Raw genomic sequence first — 15,846 nt, 5'->3', positions numbered from 1 at the left:
CTCCCTGGAGCAGTATGAATCTCAAATAGAGCAACTCCAGTATACGTGGCTGAGAACATGGTTGGTGAAATCATACAGAAGTGGCTCAAATAGGAATCAAGCAGTTACTTCAGCAGTGCTGGATATCTGCAGAGAAGTGGAAGCTTGGTAATGAAGTGTTACAACTCAGCCATTTAAACCAGATTTTTCTCTAGAAAAAGGTGCAACAGAACCCCAGAGATTAATGTTTAAATCTTCTACTGTTTTTATTTCACTGTGAGACTAAAGATAAAGGCTGAAAAATGTTTTCAATAAGGCCATTACAATGGGGATGCTATCCATTCTATCTCTACAGATGTACCAGTGACCTGACCGATAGTCACTTCCAGAAGCTGTCAAGTCAGCTTGCAAAAGCAGTTCCACAGCGATACAGTCCTCCCTGCCCAGAGCTGCAGGGATCCAAACAGCAGCCTCTAACCATGGAAATAAAGGCCTGGTATCATGGAGCCTCTCTCCTAAGGACCCGAGACTGTCTGAAATCACTTACTAACCAGCGCTGTATTTGCAGAAGGTGGGTGTCAAATGCACGTATGCATACAGGCACACATCCGCCTTTGCAGAGAAAGAGCAATCACCTTGCACAGAATCACACGGAAGACACCTCTCCTCACTCTCCCACAAAGAAACTTTGACCTGAATTGTGTAACTAATGAGAAGATGTAGACATGCCCTCAAGAGCCTCTACCATCAAGAACACGTAAAAGAAAGGAATGGTTTTTATAGCGCCAAAGCCAAATGAGAAATGCACGATACTCTTCCAGTTCCCTGGTACACTCTCCCTAGATACTAGCATCTTTAAAAATCTCTTTCATTAAAGAGAATTGAAAGCAACCAGATGCAGTTCTATTAAAGTTTTGAAAAAAGAAAAACAAACTCACTAAAAGGAAGCTGTGCTATTTTTATTTGTCAAATTAAAGCACACAAGAAAAAAAATCTTACGTACACTAGCTTTGAATTAGAAGAGACAGCTTATACAAAATACTATTTTGAATGCAACTGAGATGACGAAATGCAACTAATCTTTGTGCAGCAAATCTTACTGGTATTGATTGTTTCCTTCTATTTTTCATGCTTGCTTTTCATTGGTTAGCCTAACGTATCACAATTGAAATAGGACTAGTCAACAAGCTAAAAAAGATTTTGATTTTCATATGGTATTAAAGAGTGCTGTTATTTTATCTGTGTTCTATACTTGAGCTTACTGCTGGAAACACTCTTTAATTTGCAAGCTAATCAATGTTCCTCAGAGAAGTAAAGTAGAGTATTTGAGCCTTAAACCCAGGAGCGAGTGGATGTAAAACCCCGCACAGACACACATACATGCACACCCAGCCACCTCTTGCCTGCGTTCGGCCTCTTTAAAGATACAAGACTGTTGGATGGAAGCCTGACATCTACGCTGGTGACTGTCAGTCCTCACTGACATCTGAGAAAGTGAATGTTAGTCTGGGAATGTAAATGGCGCCTCCAAATAATGCAGCACCTCTGAAGAACTGAACTGCATTGCCAGAATGGCAAGCAGCCCAGGTCCTCTTCTGGAGACTTAAAATACTGATAGTCTTCTGGCCATCAAAATACTATCGAGTGAGCCATTCAGTAACAAAGAACAAAGTCTAAAGAGAATGTTTTTGTGATGCAAAGCCAAGAAGAAATACTGTCTGAGAGGAAAAAGTGTGTGTGTGTGTAAGATGATGCCTTATGTTTCTGTAATAATGCACCTGCACTATACATGTGTGTATATACTTATATATATTTATATGCACTATATATGTGTGTATTTGTACCTGTTTGCAGGAGGACCTAGGAATGGCACAGGCACTGTGATTTAAAAAGCAGACACGACCTATTTCCATGAAGCTGCTTCTCCAGTGCCGAATTTCATTCCAGCCAGTATGTGGATTTATTATTGCAACACAGACCCGTCACAAGACGTATCTTTGCCTACCTGTGAGGCTTTCGTGTCATGTCTCAAAGCCCAAAACTGTCAATGGAAAATCTTTCAGTGATTTCAGTGGCTTATAACTTGGCCCAGAGAATAAATGTGAACTGAGAGTTGTAGGGTTCCAGTTATTACTAATTACTGCAGTAATAAATTATATAGAGTTTACATTTCAGAGCAGGTGGTTTGCTAAGGTGTTTGATGAATTCTTATATTTACCACATGATTTTGTGCCCAAAGTGCAGGAGCTGTGGGAATCTTTAACTTTCATGAGCTAAGCCTATAAACTGAACCTATGAAACAGGTTTAGATTTCAGCATTCAGTTTCCCTACAGTCATAAAAGTTGAGCTTGTGTGGTAGCACATGCCTATTTCTTTCACTTGGCAGATTGAAAATAAAACCAAAAATGCTGTTCCTAAAGGGGCACCAATCTGAAAGCTACAAGAGTAGCATCAGAACAGAGGTCCTGTTCCCAGTGGCTGGCTTCCTACAGTCTCTGCTACCAAATTCTCCATCTCCAGAATAAAACGTCAGTATTGCTCTTTTCAAATGACTGTCAATACTTACAGCTACAATTATACAAACCTCTTGTTGCGTTGGTACTACGCAGCAGGGTGAATCACTGACGGGTATTAGAGATGTGTATTACAAAACGGCACAGCATATAAAATCACAGCATCATAGAATCGTTTAGGTTGGAAAAGACCTTTAAGACCATCAATTCCAACCGCTAACCTAACACTGCCAAGTCCACCACTAAACCATGTCCTAAGCACCACATGTACACCTTTTAAATACCTCCAGGGATGGTGACTCAACCACATCCCTGGGCTGCCTGTTCCAATGTTTGACAACCCTTTCGGTGAAGAAATTTTTCCTAATATCCATCTAAGCCTCCCTTGGCGTAATTTGAGGCCATTGCGTCTTGTCATATCCCTTGTTACTTGAAAGAAGAGACCAACACCCACTTTGCTACAACCTCCTTTCAAGTAGTTGTAGACAGCATAAAGTCTCCCCTCAGCCTTCTTTTCTCCAGGCTAAACAACCCCAGTTGCCCCAGGTGCTCCTCATAGGACTTGTTTCCAGACCCTTCACCAGCTTTGTTGGTTTTCTTTGGATGTGCTCCAGCACCTCAATGTCTTTCTTGTAGTGAGGGGCCCAAACTGAACACAGTATTCAAGACATAGCCTCACCAGTGCTGAGTACAGGGGGACAATCACTTCCTTAGTCCTGCTCGCCACACTATCTCTGATACAAGCCAGGATACCAGCTGTATTTAGAGATCCACTGAGATAATGTCTGAACAGATTTCAAAAGGTTTCCACTGTTAACTGTCCGGAGAACACAAAACCTATACATGTAATACTTTGTTGCTAACATTTAAAATAAGCAGCAAAGCAGCAAGAATTACTTTTCCAGCATCCAGTGGTCTGTGAAGCCTGCAGCCTGGAAAGTAACTGGGACATCCCACTATGTCACAAGACATCTCAAGTACGAAAAACTATGTATATAAAAACAATCTAAGAAGCCAGTGCAAAGTTTTCCACAACTCATTTTCCCAACACTTTTGTCTTTAGTTTACAAATCTAAGCAATAGCGATTTTAATTTGGACAAAATTTTTCTTCCACTTGTTAGATCTCTCCTTGGAAGCACGTTTTCTTGCTGTAACTCAAATTTTCAATCTCATGCCATTACTCCTTCACCCTTGTAGTACCTTAAGTCATTAATATTCCTCCTTAACGTTTAAAGTTTTCAGGTATTTTCAGATTTACTTCTGTTAGGCATTGCTTAGTCAAATTCATACATGCATGTTGCCTGCTCTCCTTAAATAACCACCAAATATGTCTGTTGGTTGCTTTTCTCATTTAGCTTTTTCTCTAACTTGGCAACCTCTAAATAAGGTGCTTGTACCATGGGTACGCTGAAAGTTCAAAATGAGCGTGAGAGGGGAAATAAACACTAACAAATGTAGTTTTGTTTCAGCAGCTGTTGCAGTAAGGATGTTGATGAATGAAGCACCCAGGATTTAAACGATTAGGAGTCAACATGATCGGTTCCGATTTTGCTTCCTTCATAACCGAAAAAAGACTGCCACCATGAACTTCGACAAAAATTTGTATTCAGCCTTCACATTCTTTAGCTGGAAGGCTAATAATGGTGTTGGTTCTAGATGCAGCACTGGCTTGGTAGGTGAGGCAACCTTCCCATAAGGAAAATGCAGATAATGTCACTTAATATATGAAGCTTATAAGGAACTTTGTATGATCATTGCAGAAAACTAATTTAGAAATATTTTTTACAGCTCTGAAGAACGATTAGACACCACAAGCAAGCCAAATACATTATGAAACAACACCAGTGTTGTGCCCCAGTGCTAAGAAGGTTGAGAAGTTTGCCTTTGTACACTGGGTCTGAAGATGACGACTATATTTGCTTGAAAAAAACGTTTGAATTGCCTTCATTACAAATATCTCATTATTAAAAAGCACTGTGCAATATTTTAACACTTTGTATAAAGCCAAGCTGTAACTTAGAATAGTTGCAATTTATTTTGTACCTTGACTTACCACTTATCTCTAAACTTTGCAAATAGTAAAGCAAAAGAAGTATAGCACACACAAGCAACTTTATTTTGCTACTTGCCAATCTCAAACTTTAATAGCAGCATAAAAATATGAACTGAAAGAGGGAGAATTTAGTGAGGGGATGATAGTAGAAAAGAGGCACTAATATCAGGGTTTATGACCATTAAAAATAGGAACTACTGCTGTAATTTTTTTCTTTTTTTTAACGTTTTACGAAACAGTCAAAGAGCTGCTTCTGTGAAAGAGCTGTTAGAAAGTTACTCTAAAAAAAGCCAGGGTGTACTAAACTAAATTAAACTACAAACTATTAGCCAGATGAAGCCAGCTACCAGAGGAAACACTGGTGAGTCCTGTCTTAGCAAGAGCATTAAAAAAGTCCATTTTGGTAAGACTACAACCGAAGAAAATCTGAGTTCTAAGTAGTGGTACGTGCCGAATTTCTCACAAGACTACTGATGTTTAGCAAATGTACCTGTGTTTGCAAGACTCGGGTAAAGAATATTCTTGATCTTTTAAACTTCTTTGACAATCGTTAAACAGCCATATCTCCAGAGGGGAGAGTGATTTATTGTCCTGCCACTCTCCTCCTCCCCAAAGTAACATTTCACAACCAGTTGTCCATCACCATGTTAGGCTGAAAAGCAAATAGAGCCATATATCGCTCCAGAGACTCCTCATGATTGACAATTTGGGGTTTATTTTCTAGGATTAGAAGTCTATAAAGTAATTTTTTTTATGAAACCCAAGAGCACAGAGAGGACATACATGAAGCCCTGTCATCCTAAGGGTTTATTTGCACTCACTGGAAAGGGCTGTGTAACTAACTTTCCTATTTGAGTACGACACTTATATTTGACAGACAAATTGAATATTCAGATCAAGCACCTCAGTTAACCACAACACTGAAACTCTGCTTCCAATTACAATATAATATTTCTAAGTTAAATTAATTAAAAAACAAAAACAAGAACATTTTGGACTGCTTACTCCTAATGGTTTTGTGTATTTCAAAGCATTCAGAAATTTCACTAGGTGAACATCTACACCATCTTCGTCTGAAAAATGAATCCAAAGTATTTGTTTTACTTTCAAAGGAAAAAAATGTGTTCACTTACGTGATTTATTTTGTTTTCTCCATCTTTTATAGACGTAATAACTGTCTCAGAAAAAACTGCTGATCCCGTTTTGTTATCTGTAACCTGATATGGCAGAAGAACAAAATATCAAACCACTTTTTTATTAGTCCTTTCTTACTCTCAGTCCTACATTCTGCAATAATTAACCCACCTCCTCCTCTCTTTCCCGTTTTACTGTCACTTGTATAAAATCCTAATATGGGTGGAAAAAGTAGATGACAAGGCTACCTCCTATCTATTTAAAATGTCATTATAATGAAGCTAATTAAGCAGGAGCTGGTCATTCTTTTACGACCTATGTAATAGCTGTACCTGTGTCCTATTTTTAGCAGGGACTTTTGGGTTTTTTTTAAACATAATTTCACATTAACCTTTTCTAAGACATGTGCCCTTATACAGTGATTAGGCAAGCAAATAAAATATAACAAAACCTCAAAGTAATTATCATCAGGAAAGTTTATGCTCCAAATTATCTCATGTCTCCCCAAAAGCCGCAAAACTGTTTTTATTTTTCAAGAAAAGATGCGTAAGAACGAGTAGCTTGCTGTATATGTCTTCTCATACCTTATCAATTTCTTGATGAGTCTGAACAGTTTTATTACCAATTTTGGTCTCCGTGTTGGACTCATTATGGTAGTTGGGAGGTAAGTTTTCAAAGTTTACTTCCGACAGTTTTTTTGCCCCTTCCTCTTCAGCTTCCATCTGCCAAATTTAAATAAAACAATTGAAAATTAGCAACAATTACACAAAAGAGAACACGCAATGCTTCTTGTGCAGTAACACCCTGTTTAATTATGTGCTGATGGTCGTACAGATCCTCCTGTATGGGAACGCTTACTCAGCTGTTTCAGACAGTGACCACAGCAGCTCTTTTAAGCAACTAGAAACACAGGGGCAAGCTAAACCCTTGAGCTCTGGACTGTTTCAGCCAAAGTCAGTCTATGTGAGACAAAAGTGCGTGAAGACTAGTGACAATTTGGTATCTGCACAGGCTGATGCTGGTCAGGAGCCCAGCTTTCTACTTTTCCCAGAAAACCACTAAATACTTAAGACAGACTTTCCCATCTGACAAAGAAGAAAAGGTATTCTGGCAGGACAGAAAGACGGAGCCAAAGCCCCTTAAAGTCAACAGAAGCAGTCCTATAGATCAGGGTGCATACATCCAGAATTTCATTCTCTATTTCAGTTCTCACTGTCTTTGTTCACCAGATGAAGACTCAAAACAGAAAGGGAGTGCTCTGTGAATCAGAAAACAGAGTAAACTCAGCAAAAGGGCATAATTCTTGTAAACAACAAAAACTCTGAACAAGTTGTGTCCCTTTGTTATTTGCAACTGCTGTAACATAGCTAGGAGTCCACAAGTTCAGCCAGGCTGAACAACAGAATTTTTCCCAAGACAAATTTCTCTTTCTGGTGTGTGTTTAGTTTAAACGACAGCTGCAAACCTTTTTAAGTGTAAAGCATTTATCTGCTAAGACGCAGCTCAGACAATCCACATTTGTGCTGTATACAGACCATTCCTTAATCCAGAACTGACTATAGGGAGAGTAAAACAGGCAGAAATTTAGACTATATCCTTATTTATAACTAAGCAGGTTTCTGGCATTGTAAAGAATACTTAAAAAAAAATGTTTTTTCTCAATGCGTTTGCAGTCTAAATGAAGTGGATGACAGAGGTAGATTTCAGCAAGCATCCAGATGACAGCAAAGTTCAGAAATTGTCTAATTATAGTGAACAAAGATCTGTCTCCCGGTGGGTTGTCAGTGAGTTTTTTGGACTATGTATTTTCAAAGGAGAGAAAAAGAGAACTTTGAAGGAAGATTCCTAACACGAAGGGGAAAAAGCGCAGGAGTAAGAGAATGCAGGAACAAGGTCTTTTGATAGTGATGAGACAATAGCTCGGGGCCCAGACTCGGTTCCTGGCTTGGAAACAGGTCCTGTGCGATTCTGGGCAAGCGATTTGAGGTAAAGACACGGAATTACATCAACAGCAAGCCACTTCTCCACACGTGTTTTCACGACTGTCTCGCACCTTCGAATCCCGGTTTGGGACAACCTCTTGTGTCGTAGTTCCTGCTGCACAAAGACAATGAAATGACTCTTCGCTTCTCCCCTTGCCACGCACTGTTATTTTCTCGCTTTAGGATCCAGACGGACTAATTGCCTGCGGTTTTGCCTCGCTACCTGGCTCCATCGCTGCAAGAGGGCGGCTTTCCACGCAGTCCCAGCGCCCCGATCCACACGCGCGGCGAGCCCGAGCCGCGGGGACGCGCAGCAGCCGAGGGGCGCAGAGGCGGCGTGGGCGATGCGAGCAGCGGGGCGGGAAAGCCTCCGCGGAGAAGAAACAGCGCCAGAGGCAGAGGGGAGACCTTCCACGGCAGCAGGCGGCCGCGCCGGTACCCCCACACCTCCCGCCTCCCCGCCTGCGGAGGGCGGCAGCGCCGGGCGGGCTCACGGCGTCGGAGACCCGGCTGACAGAATTTTCGCGCTCCCCGAGCCGAGAAGCCCGCAGGTGGCTGCCTCGGCAGCGGCTCCTCACGGAGGGGCGCGGGCAGCGCCGGCCGCCTTTGTCGCACGCAGCGGCCCGGCCCCGCTCAGGGGCCGCTGACAGGAATTGACTAACGCGGGTGCGACGGGAAGGTGAGGGAGGAAGAGCCCCCCCGGACCCCACCGCCGCCCCCTCACCTCCTGCACCGCGTTGCGCAGCTTGTGCTGCGTGTCCTCCATCAGCGCCTCCACCTCCCGCAGCATCTCGCCCAGGCTGGCCGCCCGCCGCCGGCCGCCGCCCCCCGCCGCGGCGCAGCACAGAGCCCCCAGCAGCGCCGCCAGCAGTAGCCATCGCCGCTGCGGCCTCGGCCCCGGTCCCGCTCCCCGCCGCATCCCGGTGGCGCCGCTCCCGCCGCTGCCCCTCAACGGTGCGGGCTGGCGGCGCGGAGGTGGAGCGGGCGGGGCGGGAGGGGCGGCCCCGCAGCGCTGGCCCGGCCCCGCAGCCTGCCGCCGGCCCACGCTGGCCCGGCCCGGCCCCCGCAGACTCCCACCGGCTCCGCGGCGTCAGCCCGGCCCCCGCAGCCCCCGCCGGAGCCCGCAGTCCCGGGCTCGAAAGAGGCGAGGCAGGGCGCGGGCTCCCGGGCGGAACGCCTCGCCCCGGGGGGGAGCCCCGCTTCCCGAGCGGGAAGGACAGCGGGGAGCGAGGCTGAGGCAGATGGGGAGAGATGCTGAGGGAAAGGAGCAGTATGAGTTTCCTGTTCAAGACCCGAGATCTTCCTTCTGTCGATTTTTTCGAACAGGTTTGATGCAAAAAGGATGGAGGGAGCTGCTTGACATCTCCATTATGTATTCTGCGTTCCAGTCTTCAGCGAAGCTTTCCAAAAGATGTTTTCAGCTCCGAGGATCAGCTTGGTCTCTGAGAGGTGATGCATCCTGCATCTGGTGGGCCAGCACCCCCCTCCCCACGGTTGTTTCCTTTCAAACTTTTTCCTAAGAAATTTCAGACAACTTCATCTTTTTGTATGTTTGTGCATCTTCCCTAATTTCCACATTATTTTTGCTCTTCATGACGCATCCCAAGAATTTCATGGACAGTTTTTGCTGCAGCTGGCTCGCTGCTCCAGGCCAACGTTGTTGTGCCAGGAGAGAACTGACCTATACGTCTCATTTTATTTTGGAACCTCAGTGAGAGATAATAGTTACTAAAGTATTTCTGCAGAAACTATGTAAGGTCCTGAAAATTTTCTGCAAGTGCATTATTACAATTATATACAATATATTACCAATATAAAATCCAGTGTTATTGGCAGCCTAAGGCAGCTTCGGCCAGCTCTGAATGCTAGCAGAACGCAGTAGAGAGCAACAGAGATGGGAAGGCCCTCTGTGTCCCCAGAAGGAAACTTTTCCCTCAGTCTTCCAGCCACAGCACATCATACTTCTGTTCAGTGCCACAGAAGGTTTCATTCTGGACACATCGTAAATCCTAATTGAGTGGTACAATAGTCTGATTTTTTTAAATGTAAGCCTCTTGGACTACACAATTTAAGTAATAAAGAGTGTTAGGAATTATCTGGAATTAATTAACAGTTTAACTATGTTCCATCACACTGCAGGAGTTATGGCATATAAAACAATCCAGTACCAGCAGAGAAATGTTTAGACAACATGCTCCTCTTTTCCACTCTGTCTTTATGGTCAGGTTCCCAGTTTATCCGCTTCCTCAAATCAGCTTAATCATATTGACAATATACAGGTTATACTTCAGTAACATTAGAATTTTAGTTTTCTTAGCTTTGAGGAGTAACTGAATGTTAGATCAGACACAATGAAAACATTTTAAAAAAGACCTGAGGCCCCGGATTCCCAAAGGTGTTTAGTCATTGGACTCCCAAGGAGATGGAATAGAAGCTAGATACTTCTTTGTAATATCTTTGTAAATTTGGGGCTTAAAAACCAATTTTCCAAACAATCTAAACACATGTAAGTGTTAATTGCCTAAATACTTTGAAGAGGTGGGTCTAAAGAGCTAGTCTCCCTCTCTTGCGGTGAGATGAGGGCCACAGTCCCAAAACCTGGCTTGCAGGCAAGACCTTTTCATGCTGCCTTTGATGAATATGGTTTAAAAAAACCGACCCTGACATTGATCGGGCTAAAAGGATATAAAGTCATGCATTATTTGACCAATTAACAATATGTTGCAGCATATGCTTTATTCAGTATTGTTGCAGCGAATTAAGACTGTTCATCTTTCAATATGGAGAAGTACTATGGAATAAGCTTGCAATGCAGTCACAGTTACTCTGACTGTTTCCATTGATTTGAACTCAGTTTTCCTAGCTCCTTTGAGTGAGCTTTTTTTGGACAGAGATTGAGCTGAGTGGTGAGAATGCACTGGTATCCCAGAATGGAAGATCTGCCCCTGAAGTCAGTGTGGAACAGCTCTTCTGGTTTTCTGCTGTCACCTCGTTTTACTTCATAACAACTTGCTTGTGCACAAAAGGCTTTAGACTGACTATGATTATAGCCAGATGAGCCAAATGATGTCTTACAAGCTCAACATGCAGCACTCTAGAGCACTTGCTGTAGATTTGCACTTTGCTCTGGAGCTGCTGAAGTCCCCTGCACCTGTAACAGGGTGTCTGCAAGGACAGCCATGAGCAGGGGAGTGGCGTGCCTTGCTCGTATGTTGAGCTGGCGAGGCACCAACCAGGTCTGGTTCACAGTGACCCCATGTTGTGCCTGAGCTCATTAGCCTTACTAAAAGACAAGTACATACATTAGGGCACGATGCTATGCTAGCAGCCTGACGTGATTCCTAGCATGATTAGGTTCTTCCCTGTATTTGGGGCTCGGTGCTTTTGCCCTCAGTAGCATTTGATCTGCTGAGTGTAGGGATGTTGCAAACTGAGTGGGAAGAATTGTCAAACATGTAGTGCCCTTAAAACTTAGGATTTGTGATGATTGATCTTTATCTTCCTTCTTGGCTCAGTCCTGAGTGTCTGTGCATAAGGATTTATCTACATGGAAAATTTTGGGGTGACACATTTATTCTAACATGGTTACATTACTATTAACCCCCAAGTCTGTGCTCCTATTCCAGTACACAGGTACTTTTTTTTGATTTATGGCTAAGTCATAGCAAAGCATGCAGCTAACATGAGAGCTGTTACTGATTTATTTTTCTTTCAGCAGAATTTGAATGCCCATGTGGAATAATAGTCATAGAATGGTTTGAGGTGGAAGGGACCTTAAACGGTAATCTAGTTCCAAACCCCTGCCATGGGCAGGGACACCTTCAGGTTGCTCAAAACCTCATCCAACCTGGCCTTGAACACTTCCAGGGATGGGGCAGTCAGTTTCTCTGGGCAACCTGTTCCAGTGCCTCACCACCCTCAGTGAAGAAGAAAATTGTACCTTTATAGCTACATGTATGATAGCACAGAAAATAGCTACGTTTGTGTAATTACACTGACATACAACCTAGACTAAGGCCTCAGGTACTTTAATTACTTACACTGAAAATGTTAAACCTACATTATCTCCCATTGAGGTTAGTGGAAAAATTCCCATAAGTTTCAGTGGGACTTATGCTCTGTCCTTAAACAGAATTGTTGAGGATCAAAAGGAGCTTGCAGTATTGATCACCTCTTCTAGTCATTTTTATACCATTTTTATCTTAAAGCAACAGTGACAATCACAAAAAAATAAATAAAAAAAAGATAAAAATTCATCTGTATTTAAAGTAACAGAAGCCTGTGACCAGATTACCTCTACTGCATTTTTACAGCAGGAAGAAAGCCATGTCTGCATTGGAAATACTGCTTCTGTTTAAAAATGTGCTTCTGAAGACATAGGATTCACTATGAATAGTATGTTCTTCTATTGGACTGGTGCAAAGTCTGATTTAAAATTATGTTAGGTAAAAGATGATGTCAGAGAATATGTAAAAGATATCAGAGAATATGTTTTGGACTATAAAAAATTTTCATAGCTCAGGTGCAGTCCTGAGAGCTGATATTTTTGTAAGAGAAACACAGCTCCAGAGCATCTCTTCCTGAGCATGTATATTACACAAAAAATATATGGTCTTTTTAATTTTAGTCATAAATTTATGAATTTAGAAAGGACATAATAAGCTGGAATAGTTTTAGCTGGAAACATAGTTAGGAAAAACATATCCCAGAGATATTAAATAAAAATAATTTGTAAGACTTAGGTCAGCCTCAGTACAAGACCCTTAAGGTGGATTTGAGGTAAAATAGCTCCCGTCATGGTGAATGCACTCTGGCCAAAGGCAGACATCATCTGAATCAGTGATTCTGGAGAATAGAAGCCACCTTCTGGTTGGATGAGTTTCGAGACAAAGGACCACGCTCCTGAAAGCAGCAGGGGAGAGAGTTGTGCATGTTTGATTTGTTTTTTCCCACACATTGTTTATTCATTTAAAGGCAGTATATTATCTTCTGTTTTCTGTGTTTCAAACATCTGTTATTTTGCATGTTCATTTACCAATTAATTAATAGAGTTCTTTTCCCTTTCCAACAATTGTACTGCGAACAATCAATCAATTAGTTAACTGAAGAAAAAAGAATAGCAAGATGTCTGGCTAACGTACAACCTATGATACGAAAAGAAAAGGCAGCCTTCCGAAGTACGTAAGTACGAACAACATCAAACAACTGCAGAACAAAGACAAAATCTATCACCAGCAGGCAAAAATTCCAGAAACTGAAAGCCTAAATTCCCTGCCGAAGGGGAAAGGAGAGCGTGAGAGAAGGAGAGCAGAGTTAAGAGAGGGAATTAACACCAGTGAAGGTTGCAGATCTACCATTTTAAGCCGTATATGTCTCAGCTTTTCATGTGAATTTCCCCACAGAGGCTCTGCCATATGGCTGGAGCCAGGCCGGGAAGGCTGCTGAGGCTGACACTGCCAAGGGATGACACTGCAGAGTGAATCTCCCTTACTCCATGCAGCACTCTGTTTCTTACTCCTCAAGTATGCAGGACACTTACGCCAAAGTGCCCGTTTGTGGCTTTTGGCCCATGATGATTTCGGTATGATGCTCATGGGAAAGCTGGCCACTTCAGTGCTGGGTGCTCAGTGGAGCATCATAGTTGGCGTCCTGTGGGAAACTGCACGGTGCCAATGAGTCCCTGCTAACAGCAGCTTAAAAGGCCGGGTGTGACAGCATCCAAGGGCAAATCAAACTCAGTGCAGCCAACAGAGTGGAGTAACAAGTGACAAACCAAATGCTTATGGCCTACAATGAATGCATATATCCATACTACTGTCTTCAAAAGTATCGTTTAGCATATCAGCCGGAAGTTTAATTCCCTAGTGAAACTGATTGCTTTATTAGTACAGTACCAGTTAGGGGTTTTCCATGGCAGAGACACTGTCCAGATGGATCAAGATGTGCTAACAGGATTGATTGTGTACTCTTTTTACTAGTCATTTGTTTTATCCGATTGCTTGGACTTACAAAGCTCTGAGTTGTAGTAAAGGTATTTTTCTACTCACATGAGGTTTTACAGTATGGAAACTCGTAAATGTCAGGACTGAATAACTCTAAGTCTAAAAAAAACACAGAGTTATTTTGCTGGGTCAGCTCAGTGTTTAACTTTCTGACCATTTTTATATGTTAAACATATATAAAATTTCTAAGCTTAATCTGAGGTCTAGGAGCTTTAGGAAAGATTTTGGAAAGAACTAGGGATTTTAAAGCAATTAGAGCAGAAACATTTAATAATCAGTTCTGACAAGTCTTGCTGAAGTATACAGGTGTCAAGGACACTGAAATGCTAACATATGTTTGGGAGAAACCTGACTGCAATGAGAGGAATATCAACAGACAGAGTTTTCTTGGAATTCTAGGTCCTGAAAAATTCCTGATTTAATACATTTTGGGAATAACTAAACCTCATTCTAGTTTAATTTAACTTGCTCTGTAAATTAATTAAATCAGAAAGTAGTAAGGCCTTGTTTAAAAAAGGCAAGAGTATCAAACGTAGATTTGATTATGAACAGTTACTGTATTTAACTTCACATCTTGTCAAAACCAGAGTAACTATCAGGTGTAGGTGAACACGTTCTGAGACTTGATTTAATAGATTGAAGAACAGATTTGTGGTTTCCTTAATTTTATTTTCTTAAAGAAGGAATGATCTTGTAGTAGTTTTATCTTCACAGCTGCAGAGTTTAGAGCGGAGCTCTATTATCTCCTTTTGGCCTTCTCATGGATGATCACAAAATTTTCTAGAAGTTAGATTATTGTGTTCCAAAGACTTATGAAATATTAAGCCATCAGCACACAGTAAATCCTTGAAAGTCTTTTCAAATACAGTTATCGTGGCAGCTGTTTTTTACTCAGGAAAAATAGAATTATGCGAATACAAACATTGCTCAGTTTTAATGGCATATTATTTAGCAAGATGGCAGCTATGCATTTGAAATATGAACATGCTTTCATTTCATTTTTATTGCTTTGTGGACTGTATTTTCCTTTTGAGGTACTCCAGGTTTTAACTGGTGAAGACCTAACTAAACAATATCTATTTTTTTTTTAGTGTGTGTTGTATCGTCTCAGTTGCTCATGACTAGAACGGATGGAGCAGTGAGTCACCCACCAGGTGTTGCAAGAGCTGTGACAATGAGAAAACAGATGAGACCTCTAAACTGTATCTGCTTTCCAGACCACGGAAATATAGCATATTGAATTTGCTTTGACTTACGCAAACTGCAAAGCCTGGTAAGGACTCTTTTCTGCAATCACAAGTGCAAATTACGTGCATGGGCAAACAGCTGTATTCTAGCACATGTCCTACACACTTTAAATGCCACTCCAAGCCAGAGACTGAGTTTAAAAGTAATGATCTGTGGCAATAAGGTTCTGAAAGTTATAAGAAAATATTTATTTCTCTTTGTAATGCATAAGTCCATGGCAGTGGATGGAAATCTTTTGCTCCTCAAATGTATTGTACGTGTGCATTCATACAATCAAATTGCACATTAAAACTTCTGCATGCCAAATTATTCTAACTATCCAGGAAGTGCAATATTGTCTGACAAATGAAAATGTAAATTCTTTTTACAGAAGTGTGCACATATGTTTTTGTGGGGAGGGAAGAGAGTGTCAACTGACAGTCCGTAGCTACGAACACTCTCATGAGGACTGTTGTAGTTATTCATGTTTTTAAGACTTCGTGGTTAAGAAAACTGAGAGTGAAACAGAACCTCTATCTCCTGACCTTTTTTAGAGTATATTTCAGATCAGTAAGTAATGGTTGAAAGTTTTTAGTGATTCATATGAAATGAATCAATGTCTCCACTCAGTTTGTAGTAGATAGATAGTTGGTAGCTTTGTTGATACCAGTTCCAAAAAGCAAGAGAGTTGGGTATCAACAAATATTAAAGCATTCTCTCATTATTAGAGGAGATTCTTCCAAGCCACTGTTTAGTAATACTGCCTGGATAGCATGGGGAAGCAGGCACCCTTTTGCTTAGAGGTGATATGTGTAGAGAGAAGCTATCCTAGAGTCAAATTTTTTACTCTGTTCCATGGTATTTGTTGGTGACCAGTCCTGTTAGCTACAGCAATTGGTAACACGAAGTTAGGTATAACCAAAGTCTTGGCATAAATCTCATCTTCTAGCTCCA

The 15,846-nt window shown here is 41.8% G+C and overlaps 1 protein-coding gene across 1 annotated transcript in view; it reads right to left on the bottom strand.

Annotated features, from left to right (window-relative positions):
- Positions 1–8,582, bottom strand: part of DKK3 (dickkopf Wnt signaling pathway inhibitor 3) — a 31,401-nt gene extending 22,819 nt beyond the window's left edge. Inside the window, 3 exon segments of the mRNA XM_086613835.1 lie at positions 5,681–5,764; positions 6,266–6,403; positions 8,388–8,582. Coding sequence (XP_086469961.1) covers positions 5,681–5,764; positions 6,266–6,403; positions 8,388–8,582 — 417 coding nt within the window.
- Positions 8,583–15,846: the final 7,264 nt, after the last annotated feature.

The sequence above is a fragment of the Tauraco erythrolophus genome, chromosome 6 (assembly GCF_009769465.1).
Source record: "Tauraco erythrolophus isolate bTauEry1 chromosome 6, bTauEry1.pri, whole genome shotgun sequence".
Lineage (NCBI taxonomy): Eukaryota > Metazoa > Chordata > Aves > Musophagiformes > Musophagidae > Tauraco > Tauraco erythrolophus.
Note: the sequence above shows the minus strand (reverse complement) of the source record. Positions and strands in the feature narration are given on the sequence as shown.